The 20,116-nt window shown below is 53.1% G+C and overlaps 10 protein-coding genes across 10 annotated transcripts; 5 read left to right on the forward strand and 5 right to left on the reverse strand.

The window, feature by feature from the left end:
- Nucleotides 1-146: 146 nt before the first annotated feature.
- Nucleotides 147-2,228, reverse strand: N0V89_005426 (uncharacterized protein; the record flags this gene model as incomplete). Its single annotated transcript, XM_056214203.1, has 3 exons — nucleotides 147-1,747; nucleotides 1,817-2,020; nucleotides 2,207-2,228. 3 exons carry the CDS (start codon nucleotides 2,226-2,228, stop codon nucleotides 147-149), a joined length of 1,827 nt encoding a protein of 608 aa, XP_056071470.1.
- A 1,160-nt stretch (nucleotides 2,229-3,388) lies between these two features.
- N0V89_005427 (uncharacterized protein) lies at nucleotides 3,389-4,990 on the reverse strand (the record flags this gene model as incomplete). Its single annotated transcript, XM_056214204.1, has 1 exon — nucleotides 3,389-4,990. The coding sequence occupies one exon, from the start codon at nucleotides 4,988-4,990 to the stop codon at nucleotides 3,389-3,391; it is 1,602 nt and encodes a 533-aa protein (XP_056071471.1).
- Nucleotides 4,991-5,748: 758 nt separating this feature from the next.
- On the forward strand, nucleotides 5,749-6,197 carry HRT1 (RING-box protein hrt1; the record flags this gene model as incomplete). Its single annotated transcript, XM_056214205.1, has 3 exons — nucleotides 5,749-5,850; nucleotides 5,901-6,050; nucleotides 6,099-6,197. 3 exons carry the CDS (start codon nucleotides 5,749-5,751, stop codon nucleotides 6,195-6,197), a joined length of 351 nt encoding a protein of 116 aa, XP_056071472.1.
- A 334-nt stretch (nucleotides 6,198-6,531) lies between these two features.
- Nucleotides 6,532-6,947, reverse strand: N0V89_005429 (uncharacterized protein; the record flags this gene model as incomplete). The annotated part of the gene is made up of 3 exons (XM_056214206.1): nucleotides 6,532-6,732; nucleotides 6,789-6,848; nucleotides 6,897-6,947. 3 exons carry the CDS (start codon nucleotides 6,945-6,947, stop codon nucleotides 6,532-6,534), a joined length of 312 nt encoding a protein of 103 aa, XP_056071473.1.
- Nucleotides 6,948-8,989: 2,042 nt separating this feature from the next.
- N0V89_005430 (uncharacterized protein) lies at nucleotides 8,990-10,981 on the forward strand (the record flags this gene model as incomplete). The annotated part of the gene is made up of 1 exon (XM_056214207.1): nucleotides 8,990-10,981. The coding sequence occupies one exon, from the start codon at nucleotides 8,990-8,992 to the stop codon at nucleotides 10,979-10,981; it is 1,992 nt and encodes a 663-aa protein (XP_056071474.1).
- A 1,058-nt stretch (nucleotides 10,982-12,039) lies between these two features.
- Nucleotides 12,040-12,838, forward strand: CDC34 (Ubiquitin-conjugating enzyme subunit; the record flags this gene model as incomplete). The annotated part of the gene is made up of 3 exons (XM_056214208.1): nucleotides 12,040-12,114; nucleotides 12,178-12,304; nucleotides 12,360-12,838. 3 exons carry the CDS (start codon nucleotides 12,040-12,042, stop codon nucleotides 12,836-12,838), a joined length of 681 nt encoding a protein of 226 aa, XP_056071475.1.
- A 1,255-nt stretch (nucleotides 12,839-14,093) lies between these two features.
- Nucleotides 14,094-15,129, reverse strand: MSW1 (Tryptophan--tRNA ligase, mitochondrial; the record flags this gene model as incomplete). Its single annotated transcript, XM_056214209.1, has 2 exons — nucleotides 14,094-14,843; nucleotides 14,896-15,129. 2 exons carry the CDS (start codon nucleotides 15,127-15,129, stop codon nucleotides 14,094-14,096), a joined length of 984 nt encoding a protein of 327 aa, XP_056071476.1.
- A 594-nt stretch (nucleotides 15,130-15,723) lies between these two features.
- hob3 (BAR adaptor protein Hob3) lies at nucleotides 15,724-16,619 on the forward strand (the record flags this gene model as incomplete). The annotated part of the gene is made up of 3 exons (XM_056214210.1): nucleotides 15,724-15,736; nucleotides 15,795-15,891; nucleotides 15,944-16,619. The coding sequence occupies 3 exons, from the start codon at nucleotides 15,724-15,726 to the stop codon at nucleotides 16,617-16,619; spliced, it is 786 nt and encodes a 261-aa protein (XP_056071477.1).
- A 294-nt stretch (nucleotides 16,620-16,913) lies between these two features.
- PGS1 (CDP-diacylglycerol--glycerol-3-phosphate 3-phosphatidyltransferase) lies at nucleotides 16,914-18,591 on the reverse strand (the record flags this gene model as incomplete). The annotated part of the gene is made up of 2 exons (XM_056214211.1): nucleotides 16,914-18,260; nucleotides 18,448-18,591. 2 exons carry the CDS (start codon nucleotides 18,589-18,591, stop codon nucleotides 16,914-16,916), a joined length of 1,491 nt encoding a protein of 496 aa, XP_056071478.1.
- A 276-nt stretch (nucleotides 18,592-18,867) lies between these two features.
- N0V89_005435 (uncharacterized protein) lies at nucleotides 18,868-19,660 on the forward strand (the record flags this gene model as incomplete). Its single annotated transcript, XM_056214212.1, has 8 exons — nucleotides 18,868-18,918; nucleotides 18,978-18,998; nucleotides 19,064-19,070; nucleotides 19,124-19,204; nucleotides 19,261-19,303; nucleotides 19,354-19,374; nucleotides 19,424-19,561; nucleotides 19,609-19,660. The coding sequence occupies 8 exons, from the start codon at nucleotides 18,868-18,870 to the stop codon at nucleotides 19,658-19,660; spliced, it is 414 nt and encodes a 137-aa protein (XP_056071479.1).
- Nucleotides 19,661-20,116: the final 456 nt, after the last annotated feature.

Consider the following 20,116-nt stretch of genomic DNA (forward strand, 5'->3'; position numbering starts at 1 on the left):
AGTGCCATGCAAGCAGCATAACGAAACCTGGTAAACTCACTGCTCCTTCGAATAACCAGCAACTGATCCTCCAACGAGTCACTCTATCGCTAGTGTACATGCCTTTGCCAATTTCATACCTCATCCTGTGTGCACTCACTCCCCCTTCAAATGTCCTCCACGAACTCCTTCGTACCCGTCATGCTATCCCGGATGAGCATACCTCTACCCATTCTCTTCACCGTATATCTCTCCTGGCTGTACCGCTCGTACGCCACCCCACTAGGCGTCCGGATACCCATATCCACCTGTGGCACACGCTTGTTACCTTCGAATCCCATTCGAGTAATACCACTTCCCCGCATCGCAACTAGCTCCCTATCCACCTCTTCATCAGGACGCGGCGGACGTGTGGGCGGCGGGCCCGGAGGCTTAGTGAACTTCACGGTCGTAGGGAGAGGTGGGACGTCGGAGTCGGGGCCAGGCTGCGGGACAAGAACGGGGCGGGATATATGGTAGGCTCTTGGTTGCTCGGGAGAGCCAGAGGAGGAAGAGCGTTTGAACAAGTCGCGCATGCTCTTCTTGGGCTTGAGTTTACCCCTGCTGGACCGTCCCAAGGAATAAGTACCTACAGAGAAACGGCTGCCGCTGCTACTAGAGGTAGAGGCAATGCGGCTCTCCTTTGATGCAGGCCTGCTGGATGAGGACGAGGACTTGCGGTTCGGTTGAGCCTGGAGGACACCGATTTGGCTCAGAGGCGCGAACTCCGGATAAGTCGGTGAAGTAGCCGCTGAGCTGGGCTTGAACAGAGACTTGAGCGTCTTCGTTGAGGAAGCGGCGGCCCGATTGGCGTAAAAGCGCGAAGGCGGCTCAAGCGGGCCCGAATGATTAACCTCGTGCTGGTGGTAGGAGAAAGGCGTCACCGTTGCGAAGGAATGAGAGCTCGAAGACTGCGGAAGAGACTTGGCCTTCTTGCCCTTCGCCTTCGCGCTCTCGAACGGAGACCCAGTAGCTTCAAAGTTTGCTTTCAATCTGTGATATTCAGAGGCTGGAATGCCAGGGGAATACACCATCTCCTCTATTGGTGGTCCGTCGTTATGTATATGTTCTTTGAAGCGTACGATCTCTGGATGGTCTGCGTATCGAGCTTCCCACACTTCATTTGGGACACCGAAGGTAGTACCTTTGGGCCGTTTGGGAGGAGTCAAAGTCTCTTCAGAGGGTGACCTCGGCACAAACTTATGCTGGAGAACGTTCGAAGCTGAGCTAGCAGTTGAGGACGATCTCTTGATCGGAGACGTGGGGGCTGTAGTCTCAGTGGCATTCTTAGTGACAGTATCAGCGGCAGTCCTAATAGCAGTCAAAATTCTCTCGGAGGGTGACTGTGGAGCAGATCCAGGCTCGCGAACGTTCGAAGCCGAACTAGTGTTTGACGTCGAGCTTGTAGTCACGGGCGCGAAGGTTACTTTCGACGGTGTTTTGGGAAGGCCGCCCTCGTCGCTGTACGGCGTCATGAGCGGCACGAATTTGCGTGGCACGGTTAGCTGCGGCACGTGAGGAACAGCACGAGAGCCAGATCCAGAGCGACCGGTGTCAGGTCTCTGCTTTGCGAACGGCGGCGTAGGTGGATTGTCAAAAGGACCTTTCTGCTTGCACTTAGGGAATAGACTGTACTTGAATGGAATAGGTGGAACCGGAGGCGCTGACTTATGGCTCGTGACCACCTCTTCTTGGTCGAGCTTCTCTTTTCTGAGACTGAAGATCGACGCTGTGGTCTCGTTAGGTGAAAGATTGTTGAGGAGTGGGCGTGGGTGAGAGAGAAAGGTTGGATACGTACACTTCTTCTTAAGCAACTTGGGCGGCTGGTCAACTGGCGGTGGCTTCTGGCCCAGAGCCTCCCACGGCGCAACTCGGGTGTTTGCGGTACGAGGGTGGTCGTGGTGGACGGTGAAGAGATTAGGCCCGACAGTGGGCTGAACAGGCTCAAGCTTCTTCTCCGGGGGCTCTTCTGCCTTCTCTTTCCCCTTTGATGTTCGGGACGCTGCCAGCGTCAGCTCTTGACTGACTTCTCTCACTTACCGTTGACCTCTCTATCGCAAATAAATCTTGCCCAAGCCAAAACTACACCAGCGCATGGGAAACACGCAAACAGAAACTAAAGGAACACCAAAACAGGAACGCTGGATATTGTGCAGGAGAGGAAACAGTAATAGCAGAAAAGTATTACCTTTCTCCTTGAGACGATCCATCTTGCAGGCCCTCAACGTCCGTTCAAATGCAGTCGACAAGCGCAAAGTAACGTGGTGGCAATGAAGCGGCGGCGTGACCAAGAAGCCGAATATAAATAATTTGCGTACAAAACGAAGCAAGCGGCAAAAGTTGTTGTTATGCGTGCGTATGGTTTAGAGAAACAGTCGCGTCGAGGTTGCTGGCCATGATCGTGACGGGGCGCGAAAGTCAACCCGGACACAAAAATGTAAACACAAACGCCGTGAAGGCAGACGCGTAATTGTTCCGCCGGTGAAGACGAGTTGCCATAGCGAAGTGGAAGCGCGGTGAAGGTGAATTCGAAGCGGCGTCTGTAGAAGCAAAGCCAAATGCAAAGCGATATTGGAAGGCACCAGTTGACCAGTGCCATCATCAGCCCTTAATGATGAACAGGCTGTGATGGACGAAGAAAATTCCATTCACCGGTATGTGAGATGGCAATGGGCCGGAATAGTCTTAGCCAGCTAGTGACCTCAAAAGCAGAGAAGAGGTACGGGGGAAAAAATGTGTATAGAAAGCGGCAATGAAGAGAAGCATAATGATAATATAAGGAGACTCACCATCGCGGGTGGGTAGCAAGATTTGGTTTTAGACACTAGTACTCCCCTGCCCTCTGGGAAAGGGCAGTGGTGAGCATCATGCCCAAATATTTTTTTTTGTATTTTTCTGCTTTTATGTCTTGTGTAGTGGTAATGGTGGTGCCTAGATCCTGCGAGGATAGCCGACTTGACGCAATAACCCCGGTTTCCAAAGCCCACCGTGAGCCACCAGAAATAAATGCCGGGTGAACGAGACACCTCCTCCCCGCCTGTCAGCGTTCGTCCCGTGATCCTCATGAACATCCGATCTTGCCATGTCAGCATGTCTTTCGACGATAACCATCCAAACAAACGATCACGCCGCATATGCAACCACGCCTTGGCCCGCGACCCTAACATAACCACCACCAGCACCCAAGTGACTCGCCGGTCACGGTCCCGAGAACAAACAACGCCTGATACACATGTAAGAGAAGGTCCACCGGGAGACGAACATGTCAAACAAAAACAAAGATAGTCGCAATATTGACAAAAGAAATATAACGCATGAACAAATCGCAAGCTATGCAGGATATCGAACGGGAAGCAAAGGACGCCAAAGATCACCGGAAGCCGTTTGTGTCTCCAGAACCCAAATTAAGCATACGTTTAAGGTTTTGTTCCAAAGCGATGTTGTCACTTTCTACCTTCCGGGGAGGCGTGGGTGGCGGCTTCGCGCGTACAGAAGAAGGAATAAACGCCATAGCAGTAGTCGATTTCTGCATCGTAGCAGGTGAACCAGTCGGGGCCGCATTAACGTTGCCATTAGGTTTCATATGCGTATGGTTCGAATGAGCCTGATAACTGCGCCGGTTGGGACTCCGGATATTCTGATTGTTAGGTACGCCCCTGTAAGGTGGAATAGAAGCAATATGCGGCGCCGACCCACGGCGCCGACCATCTGAACCGTTCAATGCATTCCCAATCATACTTCTCGAATCATTGTTCATTAACGCAATAGGAGGAAACCCGCCTTGAGGAATAATTGGTGAATCCGCAGTGATTTCGGTTCGAAGACCAGAGTTGCGCTTAGCCGAATCGGTTTTGGCAGCTTTGAACTTGGAAGAAAGGTTTTGATTACCATAGAATAATTTTGGATCCTCTTGAACTTGAGTTGAAGGAGCAGGCGTGGTAGGTCCGGAGGTGCTGCGGAAGGGAGATGGCCTGGTATCATGGAATGGAGAGGGGCTGTGATGTTGCAAAGCCGGGTCAGTAGATCCAGTCCTCGGCGGAGTAGATGAGGAGGGTTTGTTCTGAGACATGGAAAGCCGACTCATGAGGTCTTGGATCGCATCAGATTCCTTGGGTTGGGCAAAAGCCTCCATCTGTGGAATCTTTGAAGGCGCAGTAACAGATCGATGATTTGCAGCAGGCGGAGGTACATGAGTGGACTGGTTGTTCGCCTCAAGTTCGATAGGAAAGGGTGCATTCAGAGAGCCGAATGAGTCATGTTTCATATGCTGCGGCCTGCCGCCGCTTGTGGGAACAGTTGAAGGGAAAGTCGCCAAAGGAGGACTGCAATTGACATTTCTGGCCTTTTCAGCTCGGTCGGCTTTGAATAATAGATCCAGAGGCGAATTTTGGTGCGAACGCGAGGGAATTGGAATCGGGGCTCCGCGCGAAGGTGATGGTGAGGGCGAAGAGCCGGATTCTGAACCCTCCTCGGGTGGAGGGGTTGGAGGACCTGAATGCGTCTTGGGAGGAACAGATTTGGAAAGAAATTTGGGAATCGGAAGAGCAGAAGGTGCCGGGGAAGCATGGAACGTAGGGCCGGCATATGCGCCCTGGGGTTTGGCAGGTGTCGCGGCAGAATGACCAGGACCAACTTCCGTATCCGTGAGAGAAGCAGCGTATACACCAGTAGGCGAGACTACACGATCGGCGGATGGTTGAGAGCGCGTGTGCTTCTTGGGCTGTCGCGGCCCGACAGCCATAGGTACCTCCTCGCTCGAGAAGACAGCGCTCTCGGAAAGCGACGGCTCCTGAAGCGCATTGCCAGAGACTCCCCGGTGTGCTATCTCATAATTACCATTGTGCGCGCGATTTCCTCTGTTTCTCCTTTGACCCCTGCCGCCGTTGTTATTGGGCGACGCAGTGCCGTTGTGCTTTGAGGCGTTGTGGGCCCGCGGCGCGCGCGGAGAGGCAGCAACGTGTGTGCTAGACATGTAGCAGTGTCACGTCTTTGAAGTGTGTTTATCTGTTTGCGCGGGCGGTGGTTATCTCGAGGGTCGTCGGCGGATGCCCTTGGTCGTGCGCTGAGTGACGGATGATGTAGGTCGGGATGACGAGGCAGTGTTCGCGGGGGTATATAGAGTAGTAGCTAGTTGGCGGGTGAGTGAAGAGCTCATATCCACTTGTCCGGAGGTAAAGATGGAAATGGACCGTATGGTTCTGGAGAGAGTGTTGTATGTAAAGGAGGGGTGTTGTGATGTCGCAAGCGTAAGTGAAGTCCGCTAAGACGGCCTTGTTTCTCCCCTGCGGCTAAGACCAAGCGTGGCGGCCGCGCCTGATCGCGGTGGTAGGGCTGAGATACTGTTAGAACAGCGCAGAACGTGTAGTAAGTCGGCAGTGCAAGCGCGGACACAGTCAGGCTTCAAGAGAGAGCTGTAGTTTATAGCATCGAGTACTTCACTGAAAATTTCCAGACTTTGTGACGTCCTGGGGAAACGTTGTCCCCGGTACCAGGCAAGAGCGGGGCTTGGCGCTGTTCAGAGCTGGTAGGGACCGCTGGAGCCTTCACATCAACTTTCACACTCGCCACCCCCGAACCATATACACAAAGCCTACTGCCTGAGCGCACCGAAGCTCTGCGCCCGCATTCGCACTCATAATTACATACAAACCAGTTTTAACCTCATCGCGGCCTCCGACAATCAGCGTATAGCTCCCCGCATCCCCACATTCTAGCATACACATCACTACCATGGCGGACGTGAACATGACGGATGCACCTGTCCAGAAGCCGAAGGCGACCAAGGCGACTGCCGGCACAGACGGCGACAAGAAGCGCTTTGAAGTCAAGAAGGTGGGCAATACCATGTTCAAAGACTGAGCGAACTGCTGATCAACCTACAGTGGAATGCCGTTGCTCTCTGGGCGTGGGACATCGTCGTCGACAACTGCGCTATTTGCCGTAATCATATCATGGACCTGTGCATCGAGTGCCAGGCCAATCAGGCTTCCGCTACGAGCGAGGAGTGCACCGTTGCCTGGGGTATCTGCAACGTAAATTGGGCATATCTTACTTTTGAAGATTATCGCTAACGTCTGCAGCACGCCTTCCACTTCCACTGCATTTCCCGATGGTTAAAGACGCGACAAGTGTGCCCACTCGACAACCGAGACTGGGAGTTCCAGAAATACGGTCGGTAGAGGGTGTTCAAGAGACGGTCCTCGCATTCGCTACATTCTCCGCAAGGAAGTCAGCGGAAGATGTGTGGATCGTATGGTTCAAGGATGCATAGCAGGCACACGGTCAACCACCCTGACGTAGGATGTCAGTCTGGCAATATGACAGCCCTTTGAAATCTAGCGATGGTCGTCTGGGCGTCCGGATATAGAATCGGGGTTCATGAGGTCGCATAGCATGGGCAAAAGAAGCCTATGGTGGTGGGGTCCGCTCAAGTCATGATTGAAACATACTTTCCCAAAGATTCATTAAACCACATCATGCACATAATTCCTTCCCACTCCAATATATGCCACTCTATCCAACTTTCTGCCCGTCAACATCGATATTCTGAATTCCGCTTGTAGCAACATGCGGCGGCAACCAACCCTCCGGATTCTTATTGTAGAACGGCCACGGCGGCACGACGGCGAGGAAAGTGACAACGGTGCCAGCGAGGCCGATCCACAGCGTGAGCGTAATATCCTGGGCCATGAAGCCAATGAAGAAAGCGAAGATCTGTACATTCGCGTAAGCAACGGCATTCATGTATTGGAGTGGAGGGTGAAGCGTACGCCAACAGCACCGAGCAGCACGTTCGTGATAAGCTCTGCCCATCGCTGACCTTCAAAGTCCTGGAGAGTTCTGTTAATAGAGTAGAGGCGTTGGAGGGGAGAACGTACAATCTGGCCCTCTACGGCATCACGCACTTGGTCGAGTAGCTGGTCGGCCATTGTTTGTACAAGCTGCGAGCAGGTAATTGGCTTTCAGCTGGATGAAGTCGCAGAACGAGTGGGACCTGAGGGTGCGAGAGGTAAGGTCGAAACACGCGCCGATTAAGGTGTTCACTGAGGTAGGTGTAGTCTGCGGCTCTTCGTGAACGGTTATGTGGCTAATCCGCCGGTACAGCTTAGCGCCGGTACAGTAGGCCCGTGCATGCATGTTGGGGTCTGAGGTACGTATCCGTCTGGCTTTGTTACATTGATTGTGACCGCAGCTATTACCAAGGCGTGAACATGCATTATGTAAAGTAACTAGAAGTCGAAAGTGTCGATTAGTAAACCTGGTATATAGCTACTACTTACGAGAGGTATGGATCAAGACGATATCTAGAACCTTGAAAGGAGAGTATTAGCGGACAATGTAGCTTGCCGTTTATTGATATAGTTCCAGATGTCCTCTATACAGCTCCTGTGTGAAAAGTATATCGTTCATTCGGGCATAATGGTTTTCGCATTGCTTCAGATTAGTAACAATGTTTAAGACAGAAATGACACTCCAACCGCACATGCACTATATGTCTGCAGTTCGCCCTCAGCGACTAAGCTGGAGAATCCCATACCAGTTGCATCAAACACAGTTGCTCTTAGACCTTTAGCACGCATTCGGCATGTATCTGCTTGACCATGGTACGCAAGCCATGTGGTGGCATCAACTCTTTCAAGGTTCAGGCGCGTACGTGTGGTTGGGAAAGGATTATCAGGGTAAGATAGGAACTGCAATTGTGGTTGGGAGCAGCGAAATCACCGTACATACTTAAGGTGCTCCATGAAGCGTGTCCATTGTGCATAAGTCCTTGTTCGTGATCAGTGCACTACGAAGCCTAGTTTTGCTTGTGGATGCTGCGCACAGAGATCGCGTAGTTTGTCGACGTCGGACTCAGAGTAAAGTCGAAGCGCACTCCGGCTGAGTTACAAATCCGCGATAGGTTGATATGGTATCCTAGCGATGCCAGTGAACAGTTGTGGCTTACGGCGCGGTGCGCGTTGGTAGGCCGCTAGTTGCAGGGGTGCTCAGCCGCGGCAAGGGGCACCCGGAGCCATGACATCGCCGCAATCCTGTATTATTGAATGCGTAAGTGAAAAGCAGATGGTTGAAACATTGTGCATCGGGACGTGAGTCACGGTTGCTCCAAGCGCTGCCATTGGCCAGCGCGTATGGCGACAGTCTATTCGCGCTCGTCGGCCGCGGGCTTGTTGAAAGAAAACATGCGCCAGCCCAAAGTCGTTCTGTCGAGCTGATCAGATGCGCCCGGCCCGCAACAGACTTTTACCACTCGCCTCGCCGCCTCCCCTCTTCCTCCACACAACACCGTCCTTTTGGACTCCACTGTTAGCTCTTTATAACCCCTATCGGTTCCAGCTTTCATCCAATTCACTGTACGCCGCATCTCCTCCCATCTGAAGTTCGCCTGCCGGCGCCTTGCACCCGACCTGCGACGCTGACATCCACAAGCCGACCAGGACAAACAGCCCACGTTCGCAGCGACTGGCTGATAACTCGCGTTTCCGCTCCGTCGCTCCCCTAAACTACCAGCGCTCACCGACGCCACGGCGTCTTGACCTTCCAAACCACCAAGTTGGCGGGCCTCTACATTCACAAGTTTTCCTTCGTTCGTCCTCTTCTAGGACCCAAGGCGTGGGTCTACGGAGGCGACTACAAAAAGCCCCCATAACTGGGCTTTGGCGATACACACGTTTTCCGCGCACTACTGTTGTCATACGAAACCTTCCTTATCCCGGTACTGGGTTTGGAGGACCGGCTATTAGTACCATAGAATCCCGAAAGGGCTGAGTGTAGGGTGCGATTCCCTACGCGAAGCCTCTTATCCACGTTGAGCGCACCGTAGAGGTGAGCGCTCACAAGCGACTCACCGGACAAAGTCGACGCTCTTGCGCCGCAAGAGTCGCTGTTGTTGGAAAACCTTCAAGCTGGCGTAAATCAAGAGAGGATAGAACCAGAGTTGGAGCCGCATTCGTTTGCCGAAATCGCCAAAATGACCGACACTCCACGATCCGAGAAGTCCCAGACGAGGTACAGCACCCCGGTGTCTGACCTCGATGACCACCGTCACCAACCGGCATCGATGCCCAGGGCCGACGCCTCCCCAACCCGCTCGCGCAGGCCAACTTTTGCGAGTATTCAGGGCATTCCTGAGCGCCTTACGTCTCTAGACCTTGTCAATGAAGCCCTCGAGGCGCACAATGTTACTGCGCGCGACTTCGAAACAGCCGTCGTGGATGACGACGAGATGCATCTGTCCCCCGACGGTGCATACGCTAGGCGTGGCTCGCTGGCTCACAGCCCCGTTGCCCGCCGTGATACCTTCCGGCGGCCTCGAGACCCAGCTGTTGAACGTCTGAGGCGCTCCAGAGCGTCTTCCACAACGTCGCGATCTACGTCTCCGCCCAATTCCGTAGATGCCTTTGCCGATGTTCGACCGCGACGCCGTGCCGGAACTGTCAACAGTCGTCCACCGTCTGTCGCCGAGATTGAGGCAGAGCTCCAGAGGACGATCTCTGGCGGTACACGCCGCCGCCCGACCATCAGCGATGAGCGCCCCGAGATTCATCGCGCTGATACTGCTTCGACGCACAGCTCTGCCGAGGAAGACGTGTGCTTCCCAGTACAAGAAGACACCGGCAAGACAACCCGGTTCGACTATGAGGAATTGGAGGAGTTCGTGGTTGAAAATCAAACCAAGACGCCTATCGCCAATCTACACCGCAAGCCAAGCGTGGAGTCTCGCCTCTCCAGCAAGAAGCCCCGGGTCTTCAACGACCTGCGCCCAAAGTCTGGACATTCCACTCCTGCCAAGGTGGATTCGGATGCCATGACAATCAAAGAAGGTGTCGACCCCGCGGTTCAGGAGAAGCTTGCCGAGGAAGGTCTGGCTCACATGTTCACCTGCGAAAAGACCGCCAGCCAACCGGAGATGCCTCTCAACCGTTGGACCTTTTTCTCATCTGAGCTCGATGATACCATCCACGCTGCTGAACTAGGTGGCCTCTTGATGCCCGGTGAACGCTTCCGCGATCTCTTTGAGCCACCCGCGGAGTCAGGTGTCTGGTGGTTGGACATGGTGAACCCGACGGAAGAAGAGGTATTTGCGATTTGCAAGGCTTTCGGAGTTCATCCCCTCACCCGCGAGGATATCGCAATCCAGGAGCCTCGCGAGAAAGTGGAGCTGTTCCACCAGTACTACTTTGTCTGTTTCCGCTCGTTCTACCAGACAGACAAGGACTCGGAGGACTACCTCGAGCCCATCAACTTCTACGCTGTAGTCTTCAAGGAGGGCATTCTATCTTTCACGTTCACTGAGAGCCCTCACGCGCTTAACGTTCGTAAGCGTATCAGTCGACTTCGGGACTACATTAACCTCAATGCCGATTGGATCTGCTACGCCCTCATTGACGACATTGTTGACAGCTTCGCGCCCGTACTCCGAAGTATCGAACAAGAGACCGACACAATCGAAGACCAAGTGTTCATCGCGCGCATCGAGGACTCCCGCGAAATCCTGCGCGCCATCGGTGACTGCCGCAAGAAAGTCATGCAACTGCTCCGTCTTTTAGGCGGTAAAGCAGATGTTATCAAGGGCTTTGCCAAGCGCTGCAACGAATCTTACAGTGTAGCGCCCCGCGGAGACGTTGGGCTCTATCTGAGCGATATACAGGATCACGTCGTCACTATGATGTCCAACTTGGGCCACTTCGAAAAGATGCTGAGCAGGTCCCACTCTAACTACCTCGCGCAGATCTCGGTCGACCAGGTCATCCAGGGCAACCAGTCCAACGAGACGCTCGGCAAGGTCACAGTCATCGCAACTATTCTCGTCCCATTGAACCTGATCTGCGGTCTTTTCGGCATGAACGTCAAGGTGCCTGGGCAGGACGGAAGCATTGCTTGGTTCTTCGGCATTCTTGGGACTATCGTCTTGTTCGTTGCTACGTGCTTGGGCGTTGCGAAGCGCATGAGGTACATCTGATCTAGAGTTCTGGAAACGTGCTTGTGGATTTCTATTCTGTTTCGTGGGTCCATGTTTTGACTTTACTGTACTGTACATATTTTCTTAACTTGTTATTCGTTGTTTGCTTATTCAAATGGCTTGCGTAGTGCGAGGGTATAATAGTTGGAGATGCTGGTTATACATAGCGCGCGGCGATCGTGCGAAAGCGGTTTCTTGCATGTGTTTACTCTTGCCTTTTTGTAGAAAAGCTTTAATAGACATAGATATTTGTCTTGACCACATACTCGTCCGCTATTGCTCCTCTTGGTAGTAAGGACGAGCAATCAGAGTAATTCACAAAATCATCCAGTTGGATCGTTGAGCAGTCAACCCGTCATCACTATCACCGACCCTTTTCAAGTTCATCTCCAGTGGAACAAGTGTAGACGGAAAGCACGAATCCATTTCAGCACTTCGAAGTCATTCAATATGTCGTTCGCATCGCAAGCGGCGCATGTAACGCACATGGAGTAACAGCTGACCAGTGTGCGTAAGAAAAACGCGCATTCCGTCACGAGCTATTATCGGAATGACCGCGGTTTCCTGGTTCCGAAAGCGGGAGGTGAAGCCGAATGATGACGTTCTCCCACCAACCAGCACGGCAAAGTGAATTCTCGGAGAAAACGAGAGAGACAAAGGGCACGTCTAGCGCTCACGGGCACCAGTGAAAATTGGAGGAAAGACAACAAGGTACCAGCGCACTCGGAAGAGCGCGGCCAAGTCAGGCAGTCAGGCCGCGGTTATCTGTGGAGGCGTCGGGCCCTGGTCGAGAACGCGCGGGATTCATCTTCATGCTTCACGTTCACCTGAACGCCGCTTCACCTGACACTCGCCTCCGCTCGCGCCTTCTGCAAAACACTCCCTCCCCCCTCTATGAAAGCACCACTGCTTCTTGCCTCATAGACCGCCCTGCCTCGACGCCTCACTCGGCCACCACGCTTGCACCACCCCACCACCGAAGCTAACGACTGCAAAGACCAGCATACAGACATCCCGTGCTCTATACTCTCCTGCATACTCGTTCTACGGACGACAAAATGGCGCAATCGGCGGAGCGTATGCTCATGAACGAGTTCAAGGCGCTGAGCAAGGAAACGTGGACTAACATCGAGGTACGCAAGACGCGAGTCTCAGACGGATGCTACACCCGGGAAGCATGGCTGACTAGCGCATAGTTGATCAACGACAATGTATTCGAGTGGAGCGTTGCCCTCATAGTGCTGAATCCCGATTCCCTCTACTATGGCGGCTACTTCAAAGCGAAGCTTACCTTTCCCAAGAACTACCCTTTCTTGCCGCCAGGTACGTCAAGGATCCTGATCCTGTGTGAAGCAGGTATGGCTAACAGCATGCGCAGATTTCCAGTTTATCCGACCACTCTACCACCCCAATATCTACCCTAACGGCAAGCTCTGCATCTCCATCCTGCACCCACCCGGCGACGATGAGACGTCCGGCGAGACGGCCGCCGAGCGCTGGAGCCCCGTCCAACGCGTAGAATCCGTCCTTATATCTGTTCTTTCCCTCCTCGACGACCCCGAGGTCTCCTCACCCGCCAACGTCGATGCAGGTGTCATGCTACGGAACAAGCCTGACGAGTACAAGCGGCTGGTGAAGAAGGATCTAGATATCAGTAAGGGCGATATACCGAAGGGCTTCGTGATGCCCACGCATGATACGGCTTTCAAGAAGAAGGACGACGAGCATGACTTTGACATGAGCTGGGAAGACAGCGACGTAGAGTCTTTCGGCGGCAGCGAGTCGGACATCGACGAAGAGATGGACTCGGATTTTGAGGGCGAGGCAGATGACGATGAGGATGAAGATGAGAAGTAGACCGCGCCACTTATCCTCCTCTCTACCATGGTATCTAGCCGCTTGGCGTACCTCGTACTTTTACGACCGTTACGGCACAATTACACGGCGACGGTGCACTACATAGGCATCTCTTTTGTCACGAGTCTGCGGTTGCAGGTTTCGAGCGCGGCGTCTGGCGACCTTGAGGCGGGGTCATCAAATCCAATTCCCGTCGCTGTCACGCCCATAGGGGCTTTTAGACAGCGCTGCATGCATGGGTGGCGTTTCGGTATGGCATTTTGCACGGCTTTGGTTCATGCGTGGTCGTCATATGGCAGCGTTCTGTCCTTTTCATAAGATTGCATCAAAAGCATTCTCAGCTATGTGTGTATGCAATCGATGTGTATTTTCTGACTCGAACCTGAGCGTTGAAAGCCGTTGCCACCCTGGTGCAGAATACTTGGAACAACGGTTAAGGTGTAATTCTCGTCTAGCAGGTGGCATGTGAAACATACCGTGCTTCTATAGTGTTACTGGTAAAAAGGTCTCCGAATAGGTTACTCTCCTGGGAGCCTTAAACGAGACACGTCCGTATGAATCCAGGAGTCGCCAGGAAGCAGCATGTCGAACAAATTTAGAAAACGAGCATATTGATGTACATGATGTACATGTGTGGTGATGGACAGGGGAAGACGTCCTGTCTACCTTGGTCTAATTATACAGGGGCCAATTCCACTGAATTTTGCACCCCAGGCCACAAAGGTGGGGCGGATGGTTACTTAGGCACGGAAGGAATACACTTGCCAATTTCTACTGTATGCATTGAAATCCAAGACTAATAATGTATTGAGACGCCGAGTTCACCCTTCGACCACTGTGTAGAATAGACCGGTTCTAAAAAAAAGGTGGAAAAGTCATTACTGTCCAACATACAACGAGTAAAGCCAGTAACCGGGCAAGATGTTGAGTACAGCGGACCAAGCAGCCAGCAAGTATGCTTATGATGATGAACTAGTTGTTCAAATAGCAAGTTTTCCAAATAGTCGGTCTTCGCAGCGTTCGGCCTTGAAGATGACGAGCTTCAGGAGCTTACTGCGTTGTGTTATTATGATTACGTGTAGGGGACATCCGGCCGTATGCTCTCCAGTGCGTAGACTAAGCGGAGAGTTCTTACAATGCGGAAAAGAGTAGGAACAGGTTGCGTTCAGACACTGAGAGAACTATGATTGTGTCTTTGTTCTGGTACATGTAGTATACACATTCATACATATAATACAGATTCCCCTCGTTCAAATCAAGACTTCATGTACGTAAGGCGTTGGCGCATACCCATCGCCTCCTTCAATCTGCGCAGGTTCGCTCCCGCTGCACTCCTCGCTTTGTTCGCGGCCTCGGCCATCTCCAAGTCAACGTCCTTGAGCGACCTTGCCATCTGCTCGTTGTACCGCTCTCTTATCGGCTCAAGCCCGTCGGCAATAGTAGTAGCGACCTGCTCTTTCAAGGCTTTCAAGCTGAGATCTCTACCAAGCATGTCGGCTGCGATAACCTCGGGCGAGTCGTACTTGCTCTCGTCCATGTAGTACATGATGTCTATCAAGTTGGACACACCGGGCCGAGATTTCCGATCATAGGAAACGCCGGAAATGGAGTCGGTAAGCGCATGTTTGATCTTGAGGTGTATCTGTTCACGGGAGTCGGTAATTAGGATGCGGGATCTCTCGTCCAGGTCTGATTTGGACATTTTCTTGGTGGGCTCTTGGAGGGACATTATACGTTTGGCAGGTGAGTGAATTGTCTGTGGTAGGGAGAAACCCCTGAAGGGAGAGTCTGATTTGGCATAAACGTGGTTGATGCTGTTCGCAAGCTCTCGTGTGAATTCCAGATGCTGTGCTTGGTCTTCGCCGACAGGAACGTGAGTTGCATTGTAAAGGAGAATATCAGCGGCTTGGAGGACGGGATAAGAGAAGAGGCCAAGCTTGAGGGCAGGTTTGTTTGGAGCGGAAGTTTCTAAGGGGTCCGCATTGTCTGCCATCCCGGCTTTGCTCTATGGACAGTCAGCTTTATGCACTCTGTGGGGTAGATAGGGTCCAATGTACCTTCCACTGTGTCATTCGTCCTAAATAACCCATGCTCGCATGGCAGCTCAAGATCCACATCAGCTGGGTGTGTTGAAGGACGTCTTGCTGGCTGAATATCAAACTCTTTTTGGGATTCAGGCCGATGGCTATTAATGATGCATATGTTTCTCTTGTGCGTTGCAGCAGCATCTGCGGGTCCTGGGGAAGAGTGATGGCATGTAGATCCACGATAGAATAAAACCTTCTATCCATAGGGTGGCCTTCATCCTGGAGCTTGACCCATTGTCGCAGAGCCCCAAGATAATTGCCCAAGTGCGGAACGCCTGTGGGTTGTATACCAGAAAAGATTGTTTTACCAAAGATGGGTCTCCCTTCCCTGTGTGTAGCACTTTGGTATGCGTGCTCTTGATGGGCGCTCGGTTTGGAAGCCTTCGGGGAAGCCGGAGGATCGGATGAATGGGAAGGAGCTTCGGTCGTGTCGTTGAACAACGAGTTATGTTTGACAGATGGGTGGGAAGGCGCATCGGTCGACTCGGCACGGCGAGGAGCAGCATTGAGCGGCCATTGGAGCAACTGGGCCCTCCGCAAGGCACGCGGCGATTGTCGTGAGAGCATTGACATGGGCGTCGCGGTTTGGCGAAGTCAGAACGACGGGCCGCCACTAACAAAGCAGGCCGCTTCGTCATTCGTGGCGCAGACCGCCCACCTCGAGCCCGCGAAACGTTGTCAGGGTACTACCACCAACCCACCAACTCACCCGCTCCATACGTGCTTCTCCTCTGCGCATAGCGATCCGTAGCGTATATACCACAGTAATTACTAAGTGTCTGCACCATAACCGCCGCCATGTCCTGGACCGGTCCGTCTCACGCTGCCCTCTCACTTGCAAGTAGGAATACATGCTCACACCAGCGCAGGGTTCAAGAAGGGCGTCAACCGTGCGACGACGCAGGTGCTCATGAAAACGGGCCAAGTCGAACGCACAAATGACCGCGACTACGAGACCGAGCTGCGGTATGCCCTCATCATCCTCCCACAAGTCAACACAGTCCTGATACCCTCCCAGACGCTACCGCACCATGGAGACCGCCGCGAACAAGCTTCAAAAAGAAGCCAAAGGCTACCTCGACTCTCTCCGCGCTATGACTGCCTCGCAAATGCGCATCGCCGAGACCATCGACGCCTTCTACGGCGACGCCGGCGCCAAAGACGGCGTCTCGCGCTCCTACAAGCAAGCCGTGACAGACCTCGACGCCGAAACAATAAAGGCCCTCGACGGCCCCTACCGCACTACCGTACTCGATCCCATCCAACGCTTCTGCTCCTACTTCCCCGACATCAACTCCTGCATCACGAAGCGCGATCATAAGGCCTTGGACTACGATCGCACGCGGGCCCAAGTGAAGAAGCTGACGGACAAGCCGGATAAGGACGTCACCAAGTTACCCCGCGCGGAGAAGGACGAGCAGATGGCCAAGGCATCGTACGACCAGTTGAACGAAATGTTGACCACGGAACTCCCGCAGCTTATTGATCTGCGAGTACCGTACCTGGATCCTAGTTTTGAGGCGCTGGTCAAGATTCAATTGAGGTTCTGCGCCGAGGCATATTCACGGATGGCCCAAGTGCAGCAGTACCTAGATGCCGATACACGAGACCAGTACGCACAGGGTGAATTGGATGCAAAGGTAGAAGAAGTGTTGCAGGAGATTCGGGACTTGAGTATCGCGGGGACGGTCTGAGTAGGTGCATAGTTGCGGTTCTTGGATGGGTTCAACGGGAGCTACGGGTGATGTTTTGTTTGGCATAGCATTTTGGGTATTGGGGCACCTTCGTATGACAAGAGATGGTGGGCGTACGGGCAGAAGGACGCTTAGATATCACTGCTGGACGCTTGGCAGAGACCGCAATCTCTTTTAAGTCACTTCAGCTATCCTCTTGCGCATAGACGAACTTGGTGACAACAACCCTGGGTGTTTCGCTGACCACATATCTTACACTTTTCTTACACATGCACGCCCCCTCACAGTACATTCTTACAAAGCCCCACCCAGCACCCTTACAAGCCACATGGACAGCCTCACCCCAACACTAACCTTCCTCTCCGGCTTCTCGAACTCGCTCTCATCAACCTTCTTCGCGTACTCGCCCAACCACTTAACCTCCTCACCCAATCTCCTCCTCAACCCCGGGTCACTCGTCGCAATCACGACATTCGCCTCGAGATCCAGCTCATAACTTCTCTTCGTGTAGTTACTGGAGCCAACAACGGTAATGCTCGGCTCTTCCGCCGGCTTTTCACCCCCTGCGTCAGGGGGAGAGGCGGGAGAAGAAGGGAACGTAACCCACAATCCCTTCGCATGGTACGTCCACCCACCCTCCTCGTTCACCTTCCCGCGCTGCCACTCTTTCAACTGCACACTCTCTGACAACCCCTCGTACTTTACTTTCCGCAGGAACATTTTGGAAAGATGGGTGTAAGCGTCTGGTAGCATCCCGCTCACGCCCTTGCTTCCGAAAAAGCCATTCGCGAAGGGGTGCGCCGTGAGTACTGTTCCGCTGGCGGGCCGTGTGGCGAGGAGGAGACGCCGGAAGGAGGGCGTCATGTTGAAGTAGCCTGCGGTAAAGGTCCAGGTTGAGGGGTAGAAGGGTGGTTTGGAAAGGGTGGTGAGGATAGTGGTGAGCGCGGGGAGTTCGGTTGATGTGTCTAGCAAGGGGACGAGAGAGAGGACCGGGTAGATTGTTGTTTTTGTGCCGCCTGGGAGAGGTGCAGGAGAGTTGGAGGGCATGAGGAGGTGGCTGAGGTGTGTGGATGCTGCCTTCTTGAAAGAGGAGGGGAAGTTAGGGGAGGGTGCGGGATTGGACGAAGGCCAGGTCATGGTGTAGCCGGCTTGGGTATCTGCGGGCTGTATCGAGAACGAGAGATCGCACGCGCCGGCGTGTATCTTAGAGAAGTACTCTGCAAGCCGCGCGTCTTTGAAGAGGTGGTACCGATCCTGGCGGTTGGTAAAGTAATCCGTTGATAGGTTCGCACCGCTCATGATGATCTCGTCATCAACACCATACAGCTTCATATGCTGGAGACCCCAGCCTTCGTTGATGCGCTTGGGGACAACTTTCTTGCGTATACCGGTCAGATTGGGGGTGTGGAACATGCGGACTTCGACCCTAGGGCCGAATTCTGCGATGAGGGGCGCGAGGAGAGAGGCACATGATGCGTTTGGGGTTTCCCTGGTTCCACGGAGAGCGTCAGTGAGGAAAGATACGCGCAGGTTAGGGTTGCGTTGTAGAGAGGTGCGGATGGTAGAGATAAGTTCGTGTTCGGTTTTGCCAATGTAGAGGGTGCTGAGGTAGATGCGGGATTGGGCTTTGGAGATTTTGTCCTATGATAGTTAGTTAGATGTGAATGATTGTAGCGAGATTTGACTAAACGAAGCCATTTTAGAAGATCCAAAAAGAGCATAGAAAAATGAATGATGGCTTTGCATCAACATGTCCCATTGATGACTCCAGATCGACGTATAACAAGTTCGATACCTATAGTACGAGGAGTGAACACGTGAGACTTACCTTGAGTGTTTCGTAGAATTCCGATGGTGTCTTCAATATCTCTATTTGCTCGGGCTGAACCTCAAATTTAGGCGCAATCTTATCCAGATCGTTCGTTATAGCGGCCAGCATCGAGGCTTGCGATTGGGGTGTTGATGGAGCCATTGAAGGGGCGTTGGCTGTCGAATATCTCCGCGCGCATTGGACTGATCGTGCTCGAGCTGGTATATTGCGTCGTACCACAATACGAGAGCCCTGCACCCTCAAGCAGCTTCGTATTATCATTTTGCTATACAACGATGCAAGAAATGCGCAGCATTTGGAAGTTTTGATGTTGCGCTCCCCCAAGCTAAACCATTTTTGGGTGATGCGGACGGTGCCAAGCAACGACGTCTTGAAGTGTGTCGCAGCTCCGAACTTCCTCTCTACAACCCCGCCGCCATGTCGACGCTTATGAGGACATTGCGGAACCTCCGCAGAATTGGCTTCAAGGTGAGTACTCTCCTGAGCTTCCCACGTAATTTACGACACCAATTGACCTTCTATCGCAGGAATATGGCCACCAGATGCAGGTACGCTATACCCATGCTTCCGCTCCGCCGCACACGTCGCTAATCGCAGCCGTCCGTGAACATAGAATATCGGTATGCTTAGTCTGAAAGAGAATGGGAAACACAAAGAGGCTGACGGTCCGCAGGCGACACCAAAGCCGGAACGTACATAGGCGCAGACAAGTACGGAAACAAGTTCTACGAGAACATGGCCGAGGAGCTCCCGCGTACGTAGGCACGTAGCCGATATACTTTGGGGTAGTCAATTGACGTGCTGGCGCAGTCAGGACCCGCTGGGTAGACTACAAGGACAAGGAGTTCGATCCGTGAGTTACAACGGCGCCCCCCTCTCGCGTGCAAAGCTAATTGTCTGCAGTTCTCAGATCGAGCCCGGATGGTATGTTCTCACCCCGAAGCATCTCCGCAGCAGTATCTAAAAAGCGCAGGCACGCGTGGATGTCATACATGGTCGACAAGGCTCCCAGCGTGGACCCTATCCTCCAGAGACAAGTGCGCGTATGGGAGCCTAAGGAGCACCGCCCGACGTTGACATGGAGCCGCTCTGGATACAAGCCGTACAGCACGTATGTTTGTCCGTTTGATTCGTCTGACTCATGCTAAAGTCGTGCAGGGTTAAGAACAAGTACTCACCATGGGTACCGGTAGCGAAGGCGCGACAGTAGACTGCATTTCCATTCCATGACTGTACATACCAAAGATCTAGAGAAGACACAAGCGTTGTGACTTCCGCCCTTTTCTTATCCAGCGCCCATGCTACGCCATGCTGTTCAACATGTGCCAAAGTTGCTATGTACCCACTCAAGTGACTTGGAGACTCCAATTGCCATTCTAATCGCACTGTCTCTGAATCTTCCAGAACTTCGGGATGACAATCACAGACGTAGTATGTTGGGACAAAAGTCATGTCTCACTATCCCACGTGCGTCTATCTATCGCCAAACTCGCTTCTACCGACCCCTGCCTCTACCTTCCCCAAACGCTGCATACCCCACAAAATGGCTGCACGATAATAAGTGACCGCCGTCGGTCGAGCACGGGATTGCCAATCAAGAGACTGTGCGAGGTCGGTGGGTGGCTACCTGCATGAGCGCGCACGCGAAGGACGAACGTTGGTGGGT

Source organism: Didymosphaeria variabile (assembly GCF_027946475.1).
Source record: "Didymosphaeria variabile strain IMI 356815 chromosome Unknown scaffold_4, whole genome shotgun sequence".
Lineage (NCBI taxonomy): Eukaryota > Fungi > Ascomycota > Dothideomycetes > Pleosporales > Didymosphaeriaceae > Didymosphaeria > Didymosphaeria variabile.